Source organism: Melospiza melodia, chromosome 9 (genome assembly GCF_035770615.1).
Source record: "Melospiza melodia melodia isolate bMelMel2 chromosome 9, bMelMel2.pri, whole genome shotgun sequence".
Lineage (NCBI taxonomy): Eukaryota > Metazoa > Chordata > Aves > Passeriformes > Passerellidae > Melospiza > Melospiza melodia.
The window spans coordinates 23,995,750-24,022,645 of NC_086202.1; the positions used below are offsets into that span (position 1 = coordinate 23,995,750).

The 26,896-nt window shown below is 43.0% G+C and overlaps 2 protein-coding genes across 11 annotated transcripts in view; both read left to right on the plus strand.

Moving 5' to 3' along the window:
• The window catches only part of ZMIZ1 (zinc finger MIZ-type containing 1), a 337,962-nt gene extending 332,578 nt beyond the window's left edge, over positions 1-5,384 (plus strand). For all 10 annotated transcript variants that reach the window (XM_063163882.1, XM_063163881.1, XM_063163886.1 and 7 more), the window contains one exon: positions 939-5,384. In XM_063163882.1, coding sequence (XP_063019952.1) covers positions 939-1,046 — 108 coding nt within the window. In that variant the 3' untranslated portion in view covers positions 1,047-5,384. The remainder of the gene's footprint in view (positions 1-938) is intronic.
• A 9,061-nt stretch (positions 5,385-14,445) lies between these two features.
• PPIF (peptidylprolyl isomerase F) lies at positions 14,446-21,858 on the plus strand. The gene is made up of 6 exons (XM_063163893.1): positions 14,446-14,649; positions 16,707-16,737; positions 17,589-17,677; positions 19,834-19,930; positions 20,625-20,700; positions 21,101-21,858. The coding sequence occupies exons 1-6, from the start codon at positions 14,461-14,463 to the stop codon at positions 21,234-21,236; spliced, it is 618 nt and encodes a 205-aa protein (XP_063019963.1). The 5' UTR covers positions 14,446-14,460; the 3' UTR covers positions 21,237-21,858.
• Positions 21,859-26,896: the final 5,038 nt, after the last annotated feature.

Here is a 26,896-nt window from a genome sequence, read left to right on the forward strand (position 1 = left end):
GGGCAAGATGCATTACAGAGCAGAAAACATTGCCTGATGCACAACCCAGGAGTTACAATGTGCTTGTCATTTGTCAGATCAAAAAGAATGTGTTGTGATGGTTTATTTCCATTTTCATGGAAATACAAATTGAAGTCCCATAGCTATTCATTTTGATACTTTAAAGCACTGTGCAGATTAGGTCATCTTCTGTTGGATGGAGTGTTACACCTGTGACCCTTTAAAACGTCTGGAATTGCATGTAATGCTGTAGTCAAGTAAGTACTTCCAACCACTGTAAATTCCTGCCACAGAAAGGAGAAGGACTCGCCCAGCTGCCCTGCCACTCCTCTCTCCATTCTCCTCCTTAATTGGTTTTTTTTCCACTTTCCCTGACCTGCTGGCTGCTTTAACCCTGGTTGAGTTCCTTGCTCCAGTTCACTGCCCCAGAGCTTAGATCAGTGCACTGAGGAGTTACTGGGGTGAGCAAAGGACAGGGCTGCCTCCTTCTGTGGAGTTGCAGGCTTTGAGTGGCCATCAAACTGATGCGTGAGGGCCAGACCAGCCTTTGCCCATCTGCCTTGAAGCTCAAATGTGGATTACTCCAAGTGCTTGTTTCAAACGTTTACGCAGTGTGTTATAGGAAACATCCATAATGAGCATTTGTCCAGAAGGTTTTGTCGGCATCATGAGCCAGGCAATATGATGGGGAGGTGGATTGAGAAACCCTAACTGAGATGATAATGTAATTCACAGGTGAAAACTGAGTCACAGAGACTTTCACAAGCAATTGGATACTACATCATCTGAGGGTGTTAGGCTTGTGACACTGCCTTCTGTTTTATTTGGCTATATTGTTATGAAAATCAGATTCCAGGAATGTGTGGTGTTTAATCCCTTTCTTTTCTCAGTTGTGTTTCTGTTATCTGTAATTTTTATTTTATCTTTGTATTTTATAGCTGCTTCCAGAACTCACAAATCCAGATGAGCTGCTTTCATACCTGGATCCTCCTGATTTGCCAAGCAATAGCAATGATGACCTTCTGTCTCTCTTTGAGAACAACTGAAACCATGTGTATTCTCCCATCCTTTTCACTTGTTCACACGTGTGTGGCTGCACAGCGAGGAATCTTAACACTCCTTTTCCACAAGAGAAGAAAAAAACCTCACAACTCAATCCAATGGTGCACTCCCCGCTTTCTTCATCTCAGAACTGCTTTTGTTAGCTTCAAAGACTGCGAAAGTGACGGGAGAAAATAATACAAAAGTTAAATAAACGCAGTAATCTCCGAGTCTGCCATGCTACATGTGACAAAGAAGCATAGACAGTTGTGCAGCTATTGGAAACCCCATTTGGTGTTCATCCTCTAGAGAGAGAGTTCTGTGATAAACATAGTGTGAAGTATCTTGGCAAAACCGGATCTTGGCAAGGGAAGAAAAATCAACAGAATGGAACTGTCTTTAATTGACCCGTCTCAGAGTGTCTTTACAATGCTTGTTCTTCCATTTTTTTGAAACTGTATCTCCCTCTACCCCACTTCTCCTCTGCCCCCCTCCAGCCATGGGTTTGCGTTGGAATAATTGTCCTGGCCACACACAAAATGAAAAAAAAACCACCTACAAAGCTCAAAAAAGCACAAATCCTACAATCAAGTGGCTGAGTTAGGGAAGACACACAGGCCTGTCAGAGGGAGCCAGCAGTGTAGCTAATGCCACTTCAGTAACGGCCTGAGCTCTGCAGGCCGCGGCCGTGGGTGTCAGGATTCTGCACGTGTAGGGATCTTTACCATCTCTTTGCAGAGGATTCCTCTGGCCCAGCACACAGATTGGAAGCACCCAGGAAAAATTTTTTTAAAGTTTGCAATGTTTAGGGATTTTTGTGATTTGGTTTCAGATCAGTACCGTTTCTGACTGCGTTAACATGCAGCTGTAGAGATGGCTGTAATAGATCTTTTTGCCATGTATGCCATACATAATGGAAAAGAGAGGGAGGGGGGATGCAAACCAAACTGTTCCTGATTATTACCTACAGCCTTCGGTGCCCCAAGAGTTTGTGTCACTGTCTGTACTGCACAATGCATAGTAAGACAAGCTGGGTTGAAGGCAGCGAGGAAACCATTGCAGGATGGAGGGAGAGTAACATCATTTTCTGCATAATTATTTTTAATAATCAGCTTGAGAAGGGGCATTGACATTGGACAGACGTCTTACAGCTTCATTTTAGTTTTGCTTTGCATTCTGTTTTCGTGACTGTTACAGATACTTCCGCCTTTTCTTTTTCTCCTCCTTCAGTTTCTTTTTGTAAACTTTGGCTGCTGGGATGAGCTCTTTCTTCTGAAGGACCGAGTGTGGGGAGAATAAGTACCTGTCAGTAGATGGCTACTGCCCTCAAGAGACCCTGCTGCCACAATTACTGTCTTGCCCCTGTGATCTTTGCTTCTCGTGTGGTTGATGCTCCTGCATGAGCTTCCTATTGCTTCTGTGCCCATTTCTGTGCTCTTTGTCTCTCTCTCTCTCTTATAAATGATGTACAGTAGCTGTGTAAGAAGTGCATGTGTGCCAACTTTGCCCTCGTGGTGCAACATTTCAGCTTTTCCCCACTGTACAGTTACTGGTTTTGTTTCTTTTGATACTAAAGCATATTTGACCCTACTCCTTTTCCTCTTCCCAAATCCAAACACCCTTCATTTGCTCGCCACAATGCGTTTTAAACTGAAGTGCCAGGCAAAATTTTGGTTGTTCCTGTCAGTTTGACTAGCTAGCTTCCTAGCCCTCTGTGTTTAGTTTGCAATGCTGTAAATGGCATGCTCTGTGCTTACGACTCTGCATTTGCTTTCCTCACCAAAGTCATACTTGTAAATTCTCTGCATTTTTTGTTTTCTTTTGCTCTTTTTGTTAACGTTTCCCACTACTGCTGTACATGCGTTGTGGTATATATATGCTAGTCAGCAGCACCTTGCTGTAGATATTAAAGGAAATGGCGGTTTAGTTCTTTTATTTTCCAGTAGGAGTATTGAATCTGTCAAACGTATTATGTAGAAATGGTCCCACACTTATATTTTTCCTCTTTCAAGTTTTTTTAAGAAAGGCGCTGTTCATTATGCAAAATCAATTATTTTAAGAATTGCTATTGTAAATATCTTTGTGAATATTTTAGTATCGTCTTTGATAATATTCAACATTTTCATGATCTGGTTATACTTTTGCTGGTGTTTTTAAATACCTTGTCTGAAGAAAAATATGGGTCCTTTTTTAAAAAAGAAAATTGAGGGTTCTTTAACAGAATAAGGGAGTTGGGTTTTGGGTTTTTTTTCCCCCTATTTTCTTTTGGTAAATTAGCCCAAATTTCATATCCATTTATGTGATAAATGAATTGATACATCAGGCAGTACCTGGATAATCAGGGCCCAGCTCTGTCATGGAAACATAATTGTGTTTGCCTAGGGAAAAAGTAACCCCAACTGATCAACCAGTGTTCATTGACTGTGGGTGATCGTGAGCTGGTAATGGCAGAGTTTGTTCATTTGCCAAAATGAGCAGAACACGTAGGACCAGCTGTCTGAGCAGGTAAAGATGCACTAAGGCAAGCAGCAAATCTGTATGGTACCGTATTTATATCACTGTACTGGTGCTCCAGTCTCTGAAACTGGGGCAAAGACACTTAGGGATGTTGGTGGGTGGGGGAGGGAAACAGTATAGTATATTTTATTCTGCTTAGAAATGTCTTTTTTCTTATGTAGGCTTGACAACCTGTAGAGGATCTGTGCAGAATATTAAAGATACCTTGGTGTAATACATGGTAATATGGTTGTGGTGTGGTGCTGCTATCACACAATTCCTAGGAAAGACCATTGTTCAGTTGCTGATACAGATGTGTTGTGTAGCCATTTTCCTGTAGTAGTTTCCCCCTGTTTTTTTGCTGCATTTTTTATATAGGTCTGGAAGTCATGTGCAGAGGTGGCTAATGATAAACTGACTTTATGCCATTAGAGTTAGTTTTTTTTCTATTTGGGGGGTAAGTTCCTTAAGCCATAGGTTTGGGAATAAAGAAGATTTCTCACTATTAGTTGGAACTGGTTGCTCTGATTTTTTTAATTGATTCTATTTCATGTTTCATTCTCCACTGATTCCTGAGCAGCTAAGTTAGTCACCTAAAATGAATTTTCTCTTAAACACAATATTAGTATTTTAAGCCAGGTATGTTAAGGATTGACCTTTTGCTAACTGCTAGTATTTAAAATGTATCATTTAAAAGTACCTGTTGGAAAGCATAAAGGGAAAAAAAAGCCCCATAGATATTAGCAATATGTTTGGAGCAGTGTTGGCATCTGCTTTTTACAGTAATAGATAATTAAAGCGGACAGTTGACATCTTTAAACTTACAGAAATGTTTGGTTTCTAAGCAGAACTTAAAAAAGAAAGTACAATTTTTACCCATCACCCAAACGTTGAACATTTGAGACAGTTTAAAATTTATCTGTCACCTAAAATCAGGTACTGTATAGTGAAGTCAGTATGAAAAAGCTTCTGAAAATTTAGTTATTTTTTTATCTGTTCACTGCCGTACTAAAGTTTAGAGAAAAAAACCTAGCAAATAGGGTAATCACAGTCATTTCTTTTAAAGCTTAATTATTATATAAGATTCCAGTAGTATTTTTCTTCTTTTTTTTTTTTTTTTTTTGTTTTTTTACCTTTTAATCGTTTCCCTATGGAAGTTCATCTGGGAAAGAACCCACAGAGATCTACAGTTCTGCTGCCAAGACATTATTATAGGACTGACAGTACACGCCAGTGTCTGCAGCGGAGACTCAAGGGACAGCTGTACATATGTAAATGACAAATAGAGACATGTTAACAGAAATGCATTCATTTTCCTTGGAATGTGCATTGTTTTTATTTCGCAGGAAAAAAAAGCTTGAAGCTCCATCTTATGTGGAAAATGAATCCTGTTTGTTAGCGTTTGTGGAGTCTCAGCATTTGTTCCACTTTCACTTCTGTAATATACTCTGATCCTTTGTTTTGTTTTGTTTTATCTACATGTAATATTTAGCTTACGTGTACTAGTCTATCACCTGTGTATTTTTAGGGTGCTACAGAAATAATGAAGAAAAATACGGGGATTAAAAAAAAAGAAAAAAAAATTGTAACCAAATTCATACTTTGTACAATTTTTGATATCACGATCAGAGGAGAATTAAAAAAAAAAAAGTACAATCTGAGGTAACATGCAAAAATGGCCATTGTCTTTGTTTGTACATTGTATGTACAGTACAATGCAATCATTTCATACTTTAAACTGGTCAGAAAAAATAATTGTGATTTTTAGTCTTGCAAAACTGTATGTAGTTAGATGATGTGACAACCTAATATTTATCTAATAAATATGTATTCAGATGAAACCTGTATATTAGGTGTTCATGTGGTTATTTTGTATTTAAAGATCAAATTATTTGACTATTGCTAGACATTTATATACTCTGTTGTAACACTGAAGTATTCTCATTTGCTCATGTTAATTTTTTTTTCCTAAATAAATTTGCAAAATTAAGGTCTGACTAATTGGCAGCTGCTTTGTAAATTTTGAGTTTCATTTTGAAACCATGAACTTCCCCTTTGCTCTCCCTGGTTTGAGTTAATGTGGAAGTCAGTTGCATGAGGTGTACCTTTTATCAGAGCAGGACTTGGTGCAGGAAGGGAAAGGTGGGAACCACCCCGGAGACCGAAGATAAAAGAAAAGATTATGAATGCAAATATGGGATCACACAGAAAAAAGTCCCTGCCAAGCAAGGCATTGGTAACTTGTTCTTCAGTATGCAGGGCACTGCCTCTCTCCCAGACAAGTAATAATTACTTTGAAATTAAATCTTTATGTGATATGAATAAGAGGAAAGGATGTCTTCTCTCTGGAATTGGCACATGTGGAGATATTAAACAACCAGCACCTTTGTTTTAACTTCTTCCAAATTTGATAGTTTTCTTTGAATTGGAACCTGTTACTAAAGTGAAATGAGACCATTTTTTTCTTACTGCATCTCCATCCTAAAGTTGAAGCATTTGGTTTGTAAATGCAACCTTTGAGTTACAAATCTGCTCAATTTACTTACTGTCCAGCTGTAAGCAGCCTGAATGGTGACACAAGGAGTACTCACAGGATAGCAGAAACACACACAGGTCCTGTCCTGGTGGAGTTCTGCACTGAATGGAGCCACAGCCATCACTCACTGCATCTGAGAACTTGGGTTAACAGATTACTGAGTATCTCTGGATTTGCAGATGGCATTTCTGAAGGCGTTTAGGCAGAACCCACCTTTGAAATACATTCAAATACCTGGGAACAAACAACCATTTCACAATATGAGTATCTATCTATGCAAGCACTTATAGCAATTATTCCCCACCTCCACAAGGGCACTAGTCTTTGTTGATTGGGATACACACAAGTATGTGTATATGTGTGTGTATATATGTATGTATGTATGTATGTGTAAATCTAGACTAGAGATTTATTTTCTCAAAATAGGGAAAAATAATTTGTTTCTGACTCTGAATTTCTGCCTTCCTGGGTGGCACTACCCATTCCAGTGGAGTTTTTTAGGATAACATAATGGAACAAAGTTACTGTGTACACTGTAGTGAATCAAAAAGTATTTATCCATTTCAGCCCATAATTAATAAATGTTTTGGTTTTGGTATTCTGTTTTCCTGGAAGCTCCCCAGAAGTGTCAACAAGACATACTGCAAACTGACTTTGGTACTGTACAGCTGGAGGAAAGCTCGTGATGTCCCTAAGCACTGTACATTTTTCAAGCTTACTTTGAGGTCTGCAGAGGCTGCAACAATCCTGAAAGTGGAATTTCTCCCAGCTGTCACCTGAGGACCCCAGGCTAGGTAAGATGTGTGTATACAGTTGATGCTGGTGTCTCCTGTCCCATGTCCTGGCAGTGTGTTCTGTATGTCATGCACTCTGCTTCCAGAGAGCCACCTACACGAGTATCTGTCTGTGACTTCTCTGTTAATCCACGTGCTGATCAATTGTTCAACAACTTCAGAACAAGCTTATTTCCCTGCATTTCTTCTCTGCTCTTCCTCATCAGTATGGATCTCTGATTCATGTTATTTTGTTTATGCACATTGTATTCTGTGGCCATGCACTTGATCTTGCTTTTTACAGGAGTAACACATTGAAAACAGTTAGGAACATGGAAGGGGGACAGAACCCTTGTCTCTTTTCTGCTTGGACATTGGGGATGGGAGTCCTGTGCATAGAGCTGTTTGCTTTCATTTAAAGTAACCTAGTCAGCATATAAAGCAGCTGTACAACTCTCACCTGATATTCTATATATAATTCTTTTATTTGTTATCCTCTGTTTCCCTTTAAAATTAAAGCATGTGGTTTTTACATTTGTGTACCTAATCTTATATTTGTATGTGTAATTATCCAGAATTCACTTCTATCTGCTTAAATTTCACATCTGTACAAATCTTCCTGCATTATGAACTTCCAGTCATGAACCTTTCTTTTTTACACTTTTAATTATTACCAATGTGTCATCTTATTACAGTTTTCCATTTTGTGTCACCAAAATCCTATTGACTCTTATGTAGGATGTTGCTCCGAATGTCTGTCATTGCATCAATGCACTACTCATATTTGTTCTGTCTAAAAAGAACACAAGATTTTTATTGTTTCATGCAGACCACTGAAAGCTTCTGCTGAGATATCTTCTTTCCATCAGTCTGCAGAATTTTCCAGGGGAATACAAAAGTGGCCCCCAAGGAACCTGATGAATGATGCAATTTTGTTTGTAAAGCAAGCAGCCAGCAATTGGGTCACAGCTCGTGCAGGCATTAGCACACAGTGTGGCACAGCTGGGCTGCCAGGCTGGTTTGCCACGTAGCTCATCTACATTTCCAGGTACTCCCTGCCATAATTGGTTTCCTACAATTTAAGTACAGCCTTCTGTTAAAACCCTTCCCTTTCATGGACTAGATGGGATAAGGCTCTTTCCCCTGTCTGTTGAACATGTCTGCTTGGTTTGTCCAGTATCTTTCCAAATACTGAACTCACATACTTTTTGATAGATCCAGTGACACACAGCAAAGTTAATGCTACTGTATACCACTCCTAAATACACTGACTTCTCTGCACTTTTTTTGGGTCTATTAGACATCCCAAGAGGTATATTTAGGATTATCAATTATGATTTTCCCCTAGGTCAGAGTTATTTTTAATGGAATTTTACAGTTTAGACTTTCCAGTTTGTCCATAGCTGTTTCATGATGCTGGTTGTTTTAGATTCTGCTAAAAATATTCTGGTACATTTAATTTCTCACCTTGGTCTCATATGAAGACATTGATTATTGTGAACACAGAGACAGGTTGCTAATTTTAAGAAATTTTAACTAGTTAAACACTAGAAAAAGAGAAATATAATTTTTTTATATTTTGGTTTGCAAAAATAATTGAAATTCCCTATATTTATTTAATTAATGCTGGATTTGAAGTCTGAGTATGTTTTTAATGCATATTTAAATGTATCCAATTCTTTTATATTTCAAAAATATAATCAGTGCTCCCTTTCCTTACTTCTGTGTTTCTCAGAATGTACATTTTTAAGACATGGAAAATCAGTGAATTTTATCCATTAACACATCTGGTGAGCTTCCTAGTTAGTGACAGGCTGTAACAGCCAGTTCATGAAGTCATTGAGAATACATTCCTTCACAATAACTCCCAGCAGTTTTCCAAGTTACGAATGATGGTCCCTCTGGGAAGAAGCATGGCTTCCATACAGCCACTATCAAACTGATGGCAAAATGTGCACAAGTGTCACTGAGTCAGAGAAGAGAATTTCTTACCCTTAGCTTCAGAATAATTCACCAAACATTTCATTATCCAGAGATGATGTTCTTGGACTGTAAATGTGACACATGCTAATTTGCATATGACAACTTGAGAGCTCAGCTGGTGGTACATTGTGTATTCAGGTGATGGCCACATGCAGTTATGTCATGCAAGGACGTCATCAGGTTCCATGCTAACTCAGGTAGTGCTGCTGTTATGCTGAAAGGAAGCAAAGCTTTCAGTAGGGAAATGGCAAAAAAGCAGAGAGGAATCTCAGATCCTCTGTGGTGAGGTTGCTCCAGCAGAGTGGTTTGTTATAGAATAACTGGTAGAATTTTAGAATTAGTTTAGAGCAGACAGGATAATTTATCTTGTACAAGGTACAGAGACAGCTGTTACCTCAAAGATATGCTATACAAAATGCATATTATATCTGTATTATGTATATAAATATAGGTATAGATCTGTATTGTATATATCTATATATATTAGATATATATTTATAGATTTGGACACAAGACAAATGCAAAGAAAATTCAAGTCTTTACCAGGCAGCTGATTAAAGCTCCAGTGCTATCTTACTCATACAGCATGAAGTATCATGACTAACCAATTCTTAAAGTATTTCTGATACTATTCCCTAATTACTTGTTCCTCAAAGCAGAAGTGGCAAATTAACTTAACTGATGCCTGTAAATTTCAAGTTGTGTTACAATTGAAATTCCTGTGGTTTTAGAGGTAGAAGGGCTCTTTAATACTGCTTTGTAAGTATGCAGTGTCTCTCCCACCCACAGGCAGAACCACCTGTTGATGTCCTGCAGATTTGTGAGGCCACTGTGAGTAGTAACTGCATTTTCCCTAGAATCTAAAACCAGGCATTTTAAATGTCCTAAGTGCTTTGCCAGGCTCATGTGATCTATCTGTTGGCAGCTGTTGCAGTGTATGGACAGTGTTCTGGGCACTGCACAGAGGCACTGTGACACACCAGCAGCAGGCTGCCATGCATTATGCAGGGAGATTGAGTAATGAATTCTGGGCAAGCAATGTCACTCAGAAGTTCTGAAATGAAAATGCTAATCACAGCTGTAAAGAGCATGAGTGGATTGAGGTTTTTCTTGTATGACTATTTGTAGGTAATTAGAATGAAGTCATGTGGGGAAACTGCTCCTTTAAGTACAATGTGTGCTGGAGAGAATGTTCATGTAGTGAGCTGAGGTACTGAAAGTTCCTAAGAGGAAACCTGGATCGGGGGAAATATTTATTAGCATTTTTTCTTTTTATCTTTAAGTGTACCTATGTGGCCACTCTATGCCCTTTGAGCTCTTGTATAGTTTAATTTCACACTGCAATCACTGAGTGTAATGGAGGTGTTTCACCATCTCCCCCACTCCAGTCCCCATTCATAAATAAATGCATGTCACAGACAGAGATCACAGAGTTGCTTTCCAGCTCTTCACTCATCTTCTAGCTTAGCCAAAACCTTGAAGAAAAAATTAGGCTGAGTCTTTTGAAGTGCAACACATCCAGGCTCTGCAGGTGGAGAGTGGAAATGCCCACTGCAAATTCCTGCTCTCCTCACTTAAAATCAAGCTGAGTACCTGTATGACCTCTCCTTATTCTAACAGCCCTGATCAGCGGAGTCCTTGAGATAACCACGTCCCCTATGTGCATTCATTCTTGTCAATGTCAGAACCAGTATTGTGGGAACTCCCTGTGTCACAGTATCAAGTGATGTTCCCGTGCAATGTACTTAGTGCTGGATTGCTGCAGCCTCTATTTGAGATTTTATTGGCATGGTCCAAGTACACAGCCCCATGAAGAGCATATCAAAATGGGCCACAGACCATGCTGAGTTCCATGTAGTTGGATTCTCGCAGTAGGTAGATTGCAAAATGCAATCTTACCACATCTGCCACCAGCATCAATCCAAGATTAACAATTAACCCACATTCCTGTGCCACAAATGAGCAGGCAATGCAGCTGGACAACTAGAATCAGAAATGCATATCACCTTTTTATCTGTGCACTGTCTGTCTGCTGGGGTAACACTATTTCAAGACCCTTGAAATCAAAATTCCTAAATTTTAGGTCAGCTTTCAAGCATTTAGTCCTTCTGTTTCTTTGGAAGAGCCACTTGATCGCTCTTACTGTTTCCCGGCTGTCTTGGCACAGTGGTGGTAATATTGAACCAGTTACTGAACAGCATTTATGAAGACTTTCAAGTTGTAAGTAATCTATCAGCATGAAATTCTGTTATTGTGTCATTCAAGGTTCTTTTTCCTGTGCAGAAATTTCTCTGCTACAACATAAGAAGGGTCCTTTGGTAAGTGGTTTTTAAAATTTAGAAACTAATTTCAAAAGGGCCCTCCTTGTTTATCCATCTCTAAATTCTGTGTAGTTTTGGGGGAAGGGAGAGAGGCTGATGAAACCTGTAAGGGCGGGTACCCATACCCACGAGAGCTCTGCTGAAGCAGCTCTGTTGCCTATCTAGTTAATGTGGGGTGCACTCATTTTCCAGCTAAATGCACTTATCTCCCTGCCACATGTTGCAGAGTTTCAGTGATGGACAAATCTACAAATGGATGTGCTCAAAGCTCCCCTAAAACCGTATCAGTTTGCTGAGCTAGCTCTAAGCCTCATTTGGCAGTGATATAGTGGCCTTTGACAGTTTTTGGAGACCTTTTTCTGTCCTTCTTGGAAAGTGACCTCTGTAATTCACAAGTTCTTAGTCAAACTGTCTGAATGAGCTGTAATTCATCTGACTCTGCAGGAGTAGACCATAACCAGTGATTTAGTAGCTCTATTGCATAAACCTAGAGATAATAATTCAGTCCATATTCTCAAATACAAAAATCACTGCTGTTTTGTCTTCTCACCGAAGCCTGCAAATGAGGAGAACTCTATTGTTTGCTCTACCAAAGATGTCTGTGAACTCTCCTGAGCAAAATAGGTCAAAGCTGTTTCACTGTGTTTCCTAAATGTAAAACAATATGGTATTGTCTTTTGTTCATCTTTTGTCTTGTTTATTAAATAATAAATCCCTCAGGGCCAGAACTGTCCATTGTTCTAGGTATAAAAAGAACAATTTTGATTTGGGCTTCTAGTGGCTACTTCAATTAAAACATTATTAAAAAGGAGTATGAGGTTTTTTACTAGAAAATTGGTTGATGATTAGATTAATAGAAGTCAAAATTTACCAAAAATGGACTTGAAGCTGAGATGATATGACAAGCTAGGTAGAAGTGCTGATTTAGCTCCTATTTAAAAAATCAAAAACAACCAAAAAACCTTTAGGTTATTGGTAAAGAAATAGAAAATACCAGCATGGCATATGCACAAAGCAAGTCATTGTTCATCCTTATCTTGAATACTGTACAAAGCTCCTCTTATCCCAAAAATCTGCAAAAGTGGAACAGCTCAGAGAAGGATAATAAAGATGATCCAAAGACATGGAAGAGCTTTGTTATAAATAACCATTGAGTTAGCTGTGACTCTTCAGTCTTGAAATGAGAGAAGAGCTGTAGGTCTGTATGACAAAGATAGATAACAAACAATTTGTCTCGTCCAGCACAAGAAGTAAGGCACATTGATGAAGGCAATTGGAGCAATATTCAAACAGATTCCTGATGCTCTGGGCAGCAGGCCTGTGGAAGGGCAGCTTCCAGTTCATCACCAAGGAAGCTGCTGATTTAAAACCAGTCCAGTGTGTGGATAAATACATGGGAGGAATAACAGAATTAAAAAAAGATGGTTACATAGCAAAGCCAGCTCAGGAAGTTCTCTGGAGTGAAAGCAGTATCAGGTTGAAAGTATACTGGCCTATAATACACCCCTCTCCCCCATTTTCACTCCTCCTTAGGTATTTTTGTGGCCCCTCAGGACAAGATGGACATTTTTACATAGGATTATATGGTTCTGTAGTTACAGAGTTTGGTACCTGCTACAGTCATCCCTACAGCATCAGCAGTTAAGGGTCTGTCTGGAGCATGTGCCTGAAAAATGGTGCTCTTCCAGGATTTCTCAGCTGTTTGTAATTGCACATTATAGTTCTGCCCTGATCTTTGTGGTCATGGCAGTGCCTTGATTGACAGCTTTCTGTTCATTCAGTGAATGTTACCAACGAAGGCTCTTTTAGCTGCTTGACACAAAGAACTTAGGCGGGATTGAAAGTTTACTATTCCTCACATACAGGCTCTCTTTGTATGATTCTGTTATACTGTGTTACATTGCTGCATTACTGCAAGCTTCATTAAAATAACTCTAATTTATAATACAAGAAATGTTGTCATCTTATTGCAGGGTTCCATACTGTTGTCTCGTTATCACAAAAGTTCCATACCTTCTTGGGGTTTTCTTGTGGACAGCTCCTCAGAGCACTGACTCTTTCCTCTTCACAAAGCAGCCACTGCCTCCAGCTCCCCTCTCAGCCAGCCAACCCCACTCTTTTATAGCATCTTCCTCTCCTGGGTTACAGCTGTGGCCTGTTAAAGTCAGGCTGCTCCTAATCTTTGCTAATTGACCCAGCTGCTACTCCTTAGGGGTAAGATTACTTTCTACACTATCTTTATTTTCTTGTACTCTATTCTCCTACAAAGAAATGTGAAAAGTATTAGAATCATGTTTGATTTTCTCTTTTTTTTTTTAAGACATCTTATGGCATTAAGAATTTGAAGAACCTTTGGAAGTCCTTTTATCTGAAATCAGGATGGAAACTGGAGATTTCAAAGTAATATCTAAAAAGTAATACCAATATGTACTGAGTACTTTCATCTAAGTAGCTAAATTAAGAAAAGGTAAAATTATATGTGTTGTTATTTTCATATAAAACACGAACTATATTACACCGGGACTGTTATTACTGTATTCCCCGGGGCAGGTTTGCGGCCGGAGCGCAGGCGGGCTCCGGAGCGATGCCGAGGGCACGGCCGGGGCTGCGCTGGGGGTGACTCAGGGACACCCGCGTTTCGAGACGCGTCAGTGCCGAAACTCTGGGGTGCTGCCCGTGACTCCCGTGTCCCCGCCGATCCCAATTATCCCGCTGATCCCCATTATCCCGCACCTGTGACAGCTGCGCCGCCTTCCCCGCCAAGGTGCTCTCCGGAGCCATTGTGTGGAATGATGAAATTTTAGAAACTTCCCCTTCTCTGTTGGGGTAAGGGAGCTGTGAGGAAATGTGCAAAAAACCCTAAAAAACTCCACACGCAAACGGACAAACGAGATCCTCACAAACATCCCCAAACAAACGCGGGGCAATGGTGGGCGGGGAGGGGGCAGCACTGAGGGCTGCAGGGGCGAGCACGAGGGGTGCCCGGCGCTGGCCACCGGCTCCCCGCCTTCAGCCCGCTCCGGCCGGCCCGTGGAGCCTTTCTACCGCACCTCCAGCTTCATCCTGTGTTTCCAGCCCGCTGGGCACCGCCCGGGCCCCGCGTTCAGCCCGCTGGGCAGCCCCAAGGTGTCTCAGCCCGCGCCGCCCCAGCCGCCATCTCGCCCTGCGCTGCTGCTGCCGCCGCCACCAGCGGGCGCTGCGGCGCTGCGGCGGAGCCCATAAAGGCCGCGGGGCAGCGGCGGCGTGTCCTTGTGTCTGTCCCCGTGTCTGTGACTCGCAGCGTCCGCTCTGCGCTCTGTCCGCCCGCGGGATGCTGGCGCTGAGCGCCGCCCGCCGCCTGCTTCGCCCGCCCGGGGACCTGCTGCCGCCGCCGGGGCTCGCCTGCATGTGGGCGGCCGGTACCCGCGGCTGCAGCGGGGCCGGCGCCGGCTCGGCGAACCCGGTGGTGTACTTGGACGTGGGCGCCGACAACCAACCGCTGGGACGCGTCGTGCTGGAGGTAGGGGCGCGGGGGCTGCGAGAAGCCGGCCCGGCGCGGGGCCCAGGGGACGGTGCTGCGGAGCCGAGGGCGGCCTGGCCCCGGGCATGGCGGCTGGGCAGCGGGCAAGGTCAGGGCGGGCGGGCAGCTCCGGCTCCAGGGCCCGCGACGGGGGCACACACAGCCCGGTGCGGGCGGGAGAGCGGCCCGGGGGATGGCGGGGCTCGCCCGCCTGCTGGAGCCGCTGCCTGGCTGTCCCGGGGCGGGAGGGCGGTGGTACGGTCCCTCCAGGAGGGGCGGGCTGGGCTCGGACCGGGGCTCTCGCTGAGCCGCGGCCCGCCTGTGCCTGTGGCCGGTCCCTAAGGCCATCCCACGGAACAGCCGGGGCGGAGGGCACGGCCCTGATGTGGCTGCGAGCCTCGAAGGAAGTTGCATAGTGTGTAAGCAGAAATACTGAACAAGACTGAACTCGCTGCTGTCGTGTACCGACCGCTGGTTTGAGAGGGGCGAGCGCTGTCCCAGCGGCACTGGGGTCCCTGGCCTTCCCTCCTGGGGCAGCGGGCCCGGGGAGCCCTTCAGCCGCGCCCCCGGGTTCATCCTGTGTTTTGCTGGGCGCTCGCTGTGTGGTTCCTGCCATCCTGAGGGTGTCAGTTCCCTGAAGCTGCCTCCTCCTCGAGCCTCCGGCTCCACGTGCAGCGAAGGGCACCGCGCTGCTGACAGCCAGCTCAAGAGCCGGGTACCAGCTGGCTCCATCCTGAAAAATCCCGTCTCTGAAATGCTCGGCCATGTAAGGAAGGCCTGAAGAGGAAAACTTCTGTAATATCTGTACTTAAAGGAAAAAAAGCGCCGTGGGCGCCGTGTGCCACCTTCTGTACATACGACCCTCGGGCCGGGATGTGCCTCAGATAGATGCGGTGTGTATGGGAAAGAGCGAGGGCTGTGCTCCAGAACCACGGGCTGGAGAGCGAATGAAGCTCTTAGGAATGCTGCCTGCTGAGGGAAGTCAGTGTGGCCTTCTGCCTCCAGCACCCACCTTGGGTCTATATTTGTAGAATTTTTTTAAAACATAACTCATCAGAGTTCTCTCTAAAAGAGGTTCCTTTGAGACTAGAGCCCAGTATATTTTTATTTATCGATAGTGTTGGCATATTGATAAATTGGACTGTTGCAGCTGTTGTGCTCTCAGGAGGTAGCATTTCAGGGAGTCATAGGTAAAAATATTACTCTTCAAGTTCCTTATTCATTAACGAAAAGTCTGGGTGGTATTATTAAAAAAATAGCATTAATGTTCCTGTATTTCTTGTGGTAGCATTTAATTTCTATGCTAAAGTTTTTCAGTGTCCCCAGTTTAGAGAAAGTCTGAATGCACTGCAGCATCACCTTGAATCTGGCTGAGCTGTGGTGGTCTTCTGCTGCAAATTATAGCCATCTGAGAAGAGTGGCCTAGGGAAGGAATATTAAATTCTTACCACAGCCATGCTGTTTCTAGGTGTCTCCTGCTGGTCACAGTCAGGATGTCCGGCTAGGTAAAACTGGTCTGGCTGGTATGGCCAGTTTTAGGTCCCTTTTTAAGATTAGTAAAAAGATGTGCAGCAATCAAAATCAGAAGTTTTCGTTGGTTGCAGATGTATATGTAACATCATAAGTTGTTTTTGATGTACAGTTTCTGCTGTTCTGTTTCCTTTGCCTTTTCTGTCATTTTCAACAGCTGGTTCTGTGCAGGGGATGGGGGATGACTTTGATCTCTCCACTTGTATCCAAACTCTGATCCTTGGGGTCTCTTGTGAAGAGTCTTCTTAGGTACTGCTCAATTATGTATTGATCAGTGAAATCATTAGACCCTGCTCAAGTGGCTCTTCAATAGCTGCCTAAAGGTTTCATTGAGGGGATATTTTTCATTGCTGGCCAAATGCTTGGAAAGTTTTGAGATATTCATGGAATTTTGGATGGCTTGTGATTTCAGACAACTCAACACTTTAGGAGAAGAATTCAGTTGTAGCAGTCTCCCATGTAAATGTTTTTTATGTACATTTGAAAAGGCTGACTTATGAATTTGTCTGTTTATTTTTCTTTAACAGCTGAAAGCTGACGTGGTCCCAAAGACAGCAGGTGAGGCAGCATCTTCAGATTTTCATACTTAAGAATTTAAGTTATAGATTGTGATTTTCAGGAATGAGAAGGTCCTGTTACCCTTTACAACTATTTTTCCATGTTCCATCCCCAGTTGTTATATGGAGAAATATGACAGGAAGTGTTAGTGAGGAGATGGAATTTGTTATTTTTCCAGGTAGTTTCATTTTGCAATTTGCACCAAGACAATACAGTTCATATACTGGGTTAATGGTGCTGAGTAAATATGTTTAAACCACAGTAGCTGACATGAAAATCAAACCCCAGAGCAAATGGGGAAGGGCAAATCAAAGGAGTAGTCTTTCTGAGAGTTTCCAAAGAGTATATGGGGTTTAATTTTTCTGGTCACTAGCTGATTAGTGAATTAATCTTAGAAAGTTCTTGTGCTTTATCATTTGTTTCCTTCCTCATCTGATTATTAAGTGGTTCTGAAAAAAACTTTTACTTTTTAGTACCTAGTAGACAAATATCCTTAAAAAAAGACATAACCCTCACAACTGCTATAAAAAGCAAAGGCATAAACATCAGAAAATGAAACCTGGGACTACAGGCAAAGGGGGGGAGTTGGGGAATTGGAGTCACAGCAAAATAAAAGGGAGATGAGATGGAAAAGACTTATGTTGCTACCCTGTCCTGAGGCTAAATAAGGTGTTTTTTTTCTTGACTTTATCCCAGGGTTTTTAAAGTATGGAAATAACTGATAGATTGATAACACTTTAAAGATGCAATCAAGTTTTTGAAGTGTATAATCTTGGGCCATGGTTAATCCAGTTGTGTTTGTATTGCCACATATGATGCTGAATATAATACTTCATGCTTTGTTTCCACAGAAAACTTCAGAGCTCTTTGTACTGGTGAGAAGGGATTTGGGTATAAAGGATCCACTTTTCACAGAGTGATTCCTTCATTTATGTGCCAGGTAATGTTTGGGGTTTTAAACAGTTTTTTATTAAATTTAATTTTATATTGTTTACATATTTCTAGAAACAGACTAGTAGTAACATTTGAAATGGCTCTGCTCTAACCTTTGGCTAACAAAACAACAAAGAGGTGACAGCATGACTTGCATTTCTGATAATTTTGCAATGGCTGTTGCTTAGCTCATCTTTTGTACAAATAAATGTAAGTTGTTGTAGATGGTCAGAAGAAGCCTGTCTGAAGGCTTTCTGCTGTAGTAGAGCAGTGTACCTTAGTGTGGGGCAGAGCTGACAACATGGCATTGCTTGGGAGAAGCACTTGTGGACAGAATGACAATCACCGTACTGTTCTCTGTGAGCTGACAAACAACGTGTCCATTCCTTATTCCCAGCAGAATAATCTGTTCACAATAGACAATTTAGTATTTTTAGTGTTTTAGTATTTTTTAATGTCTCTGTAATAGGGAGGGGACAAGGAAACCAAAAGGGTTGCTTGGGGTTGATTTTTGGGGTGATGCATCTGAGATGGATTTTGTTTTGGTTTAAAGAACAGATCTTTTGAAATTCTGGACAACAGCCCATGCATATTCTGGACAACAGCCCATGCATCTTTTTTCTTAAACAGCAGCAACTAAAATGACAACCAAGCTTCTTGAAAGCTTCTTTTTGTACTGAGCTTGGCAGATGAGGAGGATGGAGCTGCTGTAGTGCACAGGATTTCTGGTGGTCCTCTTTTACCTTAAAAAAGGGCACATTTCAACAACATTGCATTATTGAATGGCTTTGTAAAAAATCTGAGAAAATTTTAAGAGAATTTGAATGTTATAAGTAAGCATGCTTTATTTATTAACTGATGAATGTGATAGACTCCCATCCTCAACTGTTTTTTTAAGCAAAAACCACACATCTGTTGGAACAAGAGGCCCGAGTTGTATGACCTGTTTTTAAGATGAAGAAAAGGGACAGGTGTGCTGTAAAGGACCTATTTTCCTTGCCTTTCATATGCAAACTAAGGTTTTGTGATACTGACCAAAGGATAGAGTTTAGAAGTCTTTCTGGGATCAGAAATACATTAAAAAATACAAACACAAACCCTACTTTGAATTCTGTCACAAGTCTGTGAAGTTCCCTGTAAGTCTGTTCTGCTTGCCTGCCCTGCTTTGGCCCCCCAGCTGGACTGGAAATCAGGATGCTAGATGGTTGATTATGGTACGGTGAGAGAATGAATTGATGTTTAGGAATTACTCAGAGGTCATTGCTGAAGTGGAAATACTGTCATGGGTTTCAGCAATTGTCAAGTGAGAGAAAACAGTAGTGACTTCTGCACTTGCTGAGATGGATTGTTGGTGTGATTCAGGCGGTTGGTATGGCCTAATTGAGGGCTGTCATATCCGGGACTCTGCAATTCCACGGCCCCACACGGCATGCGGCACATAGCTCTGGGACTGTGACACCACCTGTAGGAGGTTACTCAGGGTGACAAGGGGAAGCTGAGGGTCACATGCAGTACCTGTTGGGTATGAGTTCTCTCTGGCACAGGTGGTGTCACCCCTGCAGAGATGGCATGTGGCTGGAGCAGTAGTTGGGAGCCACCTTCGCGAGTCACCGTGGCTGCGTTTTTTGATCGAACCGTTTTTTTGTGTTTAACCTGAGACAGGTGGTCACATCTCTTCTGGCAAGCAGCATGGGGTCAGCTAACATAAGCTCAACAGCTCTGGTGTAACAAACAACACAGCCTAGAAATAGCAAAGGGTCATGGAAATCCTGACCAGTGTTTGTACCTGTTGGAAGAAAGGAGGGGGAAAAAGGAGTTGGGAGGTCTTGCCTGTGGTAATGAACTTAGGTGATTTGGTTTTGAGGCCTTTGAGGTGTTTCTTAAAATTACTGCTGTTTGTTCCATCACTTCTGGGAGAAAGGAGAGAGATGGTTGTAGGAGTTATAGAGAATATCAGCAATATCTGGAGCAGAAATCTACTTTTAGCCTGACTGTACTTTCATCTGGTTCTAAATTGAGTGGCCATGCTCATCCTTAACCTGAAGAAAATTTGTTAATGTTGTCACTTTTAAATTAGAGCAAGTGTGTGTATTTGCAGTAGCATCACTTTTGATATTAAATAGTCCATGTATTTTAGTAGAGTTAATCCTTTTTCTGTTTCAGGGTGGTGACTTTACAAATCATAATGGAACCGGTGGAAAATCCATTTATGGCAGTAGATTTCCAGATGAAAATTTCATACTTAAGCATGTAGGACCTGGTAAATAAACGTTTTCTTTTTACCTTCTGAAGACTATAACCAATCATAAAGCATTGTTTATGAAGATGTGGTTGTAAAAAAATAAAGGTTTTTAGGTTTGTGGGTCACTTGGTAATTACAGAAGTATCAAAGAAATTTAACAATGTGTTGTCCCTGGCATATGCTTATTTGTGTGGACTGCTCTACAAATATATGCCAGCCAATAAGGGGATTTAAAATTGTTCAGAGGTGAAATTACTGCTTTCATAAGTCATAGACTTCAATTTCTACTTGAAAATTACTGCAGAAGTAAAACAAAGCAATCTGGAATTTCTTATTTAGTAGGTAACGCAAATTAACACCAGAAAAAGCAAAGGACAGGCCATACAGAAGAATATCTGACTGCATTCTATAGTCTCTCTTACTTGCATTGTTACTTCCTTGTCCCAGGAGGCTGCAGCTGTTGAACCACAGGAGAGGTTAGCTGGTGTTAATTGCCTGCAGGGCGTGTACAGCTAATTACTTTACTAACACTGTTGCTCTGGAACCAAGGGGGGCTGGGCAGGAGGAAATAATCCAAGGCAGGAAGTTGGCATTAGAAATTATATGGAGATACTGTGAGACTATCACATTTAGTCTAAATGTGCAGAGGAAAAGTGTCTTTTGCACTGCATACTTGTTACACCAGTCTAACAAACTGCTGCTGCTGTTCCAGGTGTTCTTTCAATGGCCAATGCAGGACCCAACACAAATGGATCCCAGTTCTTCATCTGCACTGCAAAAACTGACTGGTAGGTTCTCAGCACTGCAGATTAACCTCATTAGTTGATGCTTGAATCTGAAGGGTTTGGGATCTTCTTAGGGGTATTTTTATGTTGCTTGTGGGTTGATATTTTTTTGTTTGTTTGATTGGTTGGTTCTTTGTTTTGTTGTTACTTCGGGATTACTTCATTCCAATGAAAAATAAATTGCTTTGTTACTTGAGGGAGGAAGAGCTGTGACAGCAACAAGGCTGCTATCCCTCAGAATGTTTCTAAGGTTCAGAGCTAAAGTCATGTTAGAAAGCTTCATGTCACTTGAAGGACAGTTGAGCTTTTGCCATGGAGTTGGTCAGCAGGTGAGAGCTATGAAGAACTGCTAACACTGTCTTTATGTTTTAAGTAAAACTGCCTTTGTGTATTTGTTTTACAGGCTAGATGGAAAGCACGTTGTTTTTGGGCATGTAAAGGAAGGAATGGATGTAGTGAAAAAAATTGAGAGCTTTGGTTCCAAGAGTGGAAAACCCTCCAAAAAGATTGTCATTACTGACTGTGGCCAGCTGTCCTAACCCTTTGCCCTACTCTTCATGACAACTTGGATGCTGTGAAAAATGAGTCATAAAAACACCCAAACATTTCTTATCTCACAAGTAGCACCTATGGAACCATGTTTTTTATTTAACTTGGTCCAACTTTTATACTTATATTGAATAATATCGATTAAAACCATAAAATAGTAACTGAAGCATGTTGTAAGTGCACCACCATGGTAGTCACACTGGTTTGGTAGAGTCCCCTTGTGTTTTGCAAGAAGTGCTGAAGTCACCCAGGGTGTACCTGACTGCAGTGTTGATACTGTCCTTAGTATTTGGATGTTTCAGCTGTTACAGTGGGTGGTGGAGTTGATAGCAGGGGTTCTGCAGTTGGGGGTTAGGTATAAATTGAGAAATGTGGTGTTTCCTTTGGTGCTAATAAATTCTTATTCTGTTGTTTGTCTCATCATTTTGAAGCAATACTACTGACCAGTGCTCTCAAGGCTGTCTGCAACAGCACTGGCATTTTCTTTGTGTCTCAGTTAAATTCTATCCAACAGGTTTAATAAGCGACTGTGGATTTCTTAAAAATTAATTCTGGTTTAGGGTTTCTTACAGCCTCAGACTACTTTTTAAAAATAAACTCTACCTTACCTGCTTCAGTGGAGCAATTTGACTTTTGAGTTAAGTAAATTGCTTTAGGTTGAGTTAGGCTACTACTGAAGCTCTACCTGGCAATAGGACCTCAACTCAATCCAGCCAAAGATCTCAGGACTTTTATTATTAGGGAACTGTGAACTTAAAGTGTGCTTCTGCTCTGGGATCGGGTTCTGTGAGGAATACAGCTCAGTTCTCAATATATGGCCTATTTTTGTACTTTGAGAATATAATCAGTATAGTGAGCTTCTTGAGTGAGAAATAGGCTTGACTGCCTTTCTGTAGTGTTGATCCTGTGAAGTCAGCCCAACTTTGGTATTACTTGGATTATGATTCTTATGTATCATCATCATCAGTCAAAATTGGTCACCACAGAATCACAAGGCCTAATCAGTGCAGCAAAATGGTTATTGTTGGGGTTTATGCACAAGAAGGAAAGAATTCAGCAGATCAGCTCAAGACATTTCATTTGTATAAAGCAGGATGTATGTTCTATGTGGCATGCTTGTGCGGCAACAAATGCTGGAATCTCACACCATTGCCTTTGGAATCACTAAGGCTGTAAAGTATCAATGTGGGAAAAAGCACATGATTGCTTTGTGCAATCTCATTAGAGAAAAACTGTGATGGCTTTCTTCAAATGTGAATTTATTTTCATTGCAGGATGATATGTGGGTTTAAAACTTTTGTACTGGATGTTTTTTGCACTGGGGGTTCCACTTGTGTATGCAAGGTAGTATTTAGAATGCAATTTTGCAAAAAATGGAATTGAAAATCTTTTCATTCTTACCACTGTAGCTGCTTAATCAATGTAGTATTTTTTAAAATATTAAATTGTGTTGGTTTGGCTTATTTCACTTGGATACAAAACAATTTTTTTGTGCATTCTCTTAATTTGTATATGAAAATTATTAAATACACTTCTGCCACCAAAAAAAAAAGTCCGCTCCTTTCTTGAAAGCAGGAATATGAGAAGCTGAAACCTCTTGGGCTTACCTGGGCTATTCGATGCTGTTGACTTTGTCATGGGTATGTGTAGGGGGATCAAATATAAGAAAATAAAGATAGTGTAGAAAGTAATCTAACTCCCTAAGGAGTTGCACCTGGGCCAATTAACAAAGATTAGGAGCAGGCCTGACTTTAACAGGCCACAGCTGAAAGCAATAAGAAGGTGCTCTAAAAGAGTGGGGTGGCTGGGTGAAAGGGGAGCTGGAGTCGGTGGCTGCTTTGTGAAGAAGAGAGAGTCTGTGCTCTGAGGAGATGCCCACGGGGAACACCAAGAAGGTATGGAGCTTTTGTGATACAGAGATAACAGTATGGAGCCCTGCAATAAGATGACAACAGGTTTGATCTGCCGGTATTGAGAAGCTATGGTGTCATTCAGGTGCAGCCAGCAAGAGAGGGGGGTGCAGTGCTTTGCCTCTCACTACTGGGCTAAAATATCTGTCCTTCCTGGTCACAGCACTCGGTGGGTGTCCTGCTCCATCCCTGTCCAGCCTGGTGACAGCGCTCGGTGTCCCGCTCCATCCCTGTGTGTCCCTGTCCTGCCGGGTCACAGCGCTCGGTGTCCCGCTCTATCCCCGTGTGTCCCTGTCCTGCCGGGTCACAGCGCTCTGTGTCCCGCTCCATCCCCGTGTGTCCCTGTCCTGCCGGGTCACGGCGCTCTGTGTCCCACTCCATCCCCGTGTGTCCCTGTCCTGCCGGGTCACAGCGCTCGGTGTCCCGCTCTATCCTGCCCGCCCGGGGGCAGCGCTCGGTGTGCGGGCCCCGCTGCCCGCCAGGTGGCGCCCCGCGCCCGCGGCAGGCCCGGCCCGGCCCGGCCCGCCGTGAGGGGCCGTGTGGGTGCCCGCCGTGAGGGGCCGTGTGGGTGCCCGCGGGGCCGGGGCCGTGTGGGTGCCCGCGGGCTCCCTGCGCCGCCCGGGTGCGCTGAGCTGCTCTCCCGCCCTCCTGAAGCCCCAACTCTGCCCTTGTGCGTCTTGCCCCCACTGTCCCTGAGCGGCTGCTTCAGCTCCTTGGGATGAAGCAAATAGTAAAGCAGTGCCTTTCCCAGCCGCGGCTGTACATCGCCGTGACCTTACTGAGGTGTGATGGAAAATGTTGATGCTGAGTGTATCGTCCAGAACAGTTTCTTGGGGAACTAGTGTTTAGAAATCCTTTGTAACTCTAATAGGTCACAGAGGACAGAGGTACTCACTGTGGAGAAGTGACTCTGAGAAAAGCAGGGGGATGGCAGGTGTGCTACTGCCATTTTTCACCTGGATGTTTAGAGTAAACATCTGTACACTGTCAGAGAGGTTGGCACCTCCAGCCCCCCTGTGGAATGAAGCTGGGGCACTCCAGGAAAAGAGCCTGCAGAGAGCTTCACGTGGCTACCACTGATGTGCTTCCAGATGCAACACAAGTATGAAAGCACACCCTTAGGTAAAGTGCAAGTAAATATACACAGAAAAAATTAGTTTATATTTCAAAGTTGTTTCAACAAACTCACAAATGTTTTTGTTTAGTCTCGTGTTTTAATTATTTGTTCCAGACTTTCTGCTTACATAAATTGCTTTCTTTGGTGCTAGACTGAGGCTATATCTCTTTGTTTACAAAGTTTAAATGCTTTGAAGTCAAGACATTTGAGGTACAAAGTGTTGTTCTCTTTTGTAATGCTGTATACTCTGCTGGTAGTAATATATCAACAATCAGAACCTCAAAGAAGTGAATTACTGAGGGTACAAATCATTTTACATGACATTTCAAGGCCAATCTGCATGTCCTGCTGCTAGCTGAGAAACTGTAGTTGGACAAGCACATTCTACCCAATTTAGAAGTAACCAGGCTAAAAAGCAGTTGACCTTCAAGTGAAAAAGTTTCAAATCTTGATCTGCAGATTTCTTATTTGCATCTGACTGTTAAAAACACTATATGGATGAGCTGGTCACAGGTGAATTTTTGCCCTGGATCTTCACAGCCCGGAACATCAATTTGTTGCACTATTGAACTGAAAACTGAAGCTTGGCAACAATTGTCCTGAGCCTTGACATTACTCCTCCAGTACCAGCTCTGATTTTTCCAGCACAGCTCTGGCTATGCCTTTTCCTTGCTCTCCTGCCTCCATGTGGTCCCTTCATCTCACATGGGGCACTGTGGCCGCCCCCAGCCTGCACCCTGCTGTGGGTGAGCTGCCAGACCCATGGGGGAGAAAAGAGCCCAGTTCTTCATTTCCACCCTCGTGGGAGGGGACTGAGCACACTTTGCTTGTTGTACCAAAACTGGTTTCCCAGCAGTAGCCAGCTGGGTGAGGGCACATGGATATCAGCAGTGATTTTTACCTCTCCTCAAATACTCCAAGAGAAGGAGCTCCAGCACAGGTCACTCAGGGTGCCCTGGCAGGGTGGAGAGGAAGGCTTGGGGGAGCTGTAGCACAGAAAGGCTGCTCCTGCAGAGGCAGGTGACTCCCTGTTTTGGGAGGTGAACAGGAGCAAAGAGGTGCTTTTTATTTTACTTTTGTCAGAGCTGAGGCCAAGGGTGTCAGGAACTGGTGAGGAAGGAAGGTAACTGTGAGGTAGGAGACGGATCTGGTTCTGTTACAGTGGATCTGAATGCAGACAAGCTTGTTTGTCTGTAGATGCCGTGTCTGTGTGAGGAAGGTTTGAGGGACCTTGCTGCAGAGGGTTGTCAGTACCTGCTGCTTGCTCTCTTGGTGGTGAAGATGCAGCATAGCTGGAAATAGAACTGCTGGTGGTTTTGGCTTGAGTTCCGTGCAATCATATCAGAGGATAATGTTGACTCAAAGTGTCTGTTATTTATTAGCTGGTTAAGTGAAAAACCCCTAAAATTCAATAATTGTTGGGATTCACAGAGTTTGAGAAGAGTGGAGGATAACTTAGTCAGAGGCACACCTCATCATCTCTCAGGAATTCAGCAAAGTGGTCAGGCCCTGAAGGTCCTGGGAAAGAGCAGTATAAATGAGCAGGTGACTGAACTTCAGGCTCTAGAACTGCTGCTCCAGGCTACCTCTCCCCCCTGAGGGAGCAGCTCATCATCTGGATTGGTAGCTCTCCATGCACTTTGCTTGGTGTTAGCCTGCATTCACTATGCAGATATATATATATATATATATATATATATATTTTGGGGGGGGACTAAAACTCAGGTTGTGTGTAAATGTCAGTTCCCTTCCAGCAGCCCTTGCTGTGAGTGCTTTGGTGTGTGTGTGCTTCAGCAGAGCACCTGCTTAACCACAGGGCTCTGGGAGGGGCTCTCCAGGTGTCCTCCCCCATCCTCACAAAGGACAGGCTGCACCTGTGAGTGAGCAGCTGCAGGGTGAGGGGACAGGCACAGTGACCTCTCTGCAGGGCTGCTCCTTGAGGCAGCTCCATGCACAGGCAGGGCATTGCTGGGACCTGTGCTGGCACATGCTGGAGAGAAACCCTCCTTCACCTGGTGGGAGGGAGCCATGGCTTCATAGCACCCTTCATTTCTTATTTATTAGAAAGCCACATTTCTTTTCACAACCACATCCTGGCTTTGCAGGTCTGAGGTATTGTGCAAGTATTGTGTCACTCCATCCTTCCCTGACAGGTCACTATTTTTAATCACCCTTGAGAAACACTGGTGTGGATTTTTGTTCCTTTTTACCAGCCAGGACAAAAAAACCCACTTAACTAGGGAAAATAACTGACTGTGTCTTTAAGATGGGATCAAGGGGAAGTTAAAAATGTGCAGATGCAGAGGTTTTGGGGGGGGGGGGGGGAATTTTGTCACCGTTCTCATTTTCACTCACCTCCTACTTAAAATTCATCCAGGAAGGTAGGCAGAAGAACACAACAGCTGCTAAAATTACTAGGTGGGAATCATTTTTAGCAGGCACAAGAGTCTTGCGGTTTTCCTGCTCACGCTCTCCCCCTCCACTCCTACCTCATCCCCAGCTGGTTGCACTTTCCTCCCGAGAGGCTTTCGTGTCGCTGGTGTCCCTGGCAGAGCGGGCAGCCCCAGCAATCTGTCAGCGCTGAGCGGCAGCTGCCCCGCCGGGACCGGCCCGGGGAGGAGCT

What these genes read in the sequence shown, in the direction of transcription:
- PPIF (XM_063163893.1), top strand. Translation starts at nt 14,461, where the DNA reads ATGCTGGCGCTGAGCGCCGCCCGCCGCCTGCTTCGCCCGCCCGGGGAC. An exon ending in TTCCTTCATTTATGTGCCAG is followed by an intron (nt 17,678 to 19,833) that starts GTAATGTTTGGG and finishes TTTCTGTTTCAG; the next exon opens with GGTGGTGACTTTACAAATCA. An exon ending in ACTTAAGCATGTAGGACCTG is followed by an intron (nt 19,931 to 20,624) that starts GTAAATAAACGT and finishes CTGCTGTTCCAG; the next exon opens with GTGTTCTTTCAATGGCCAAT.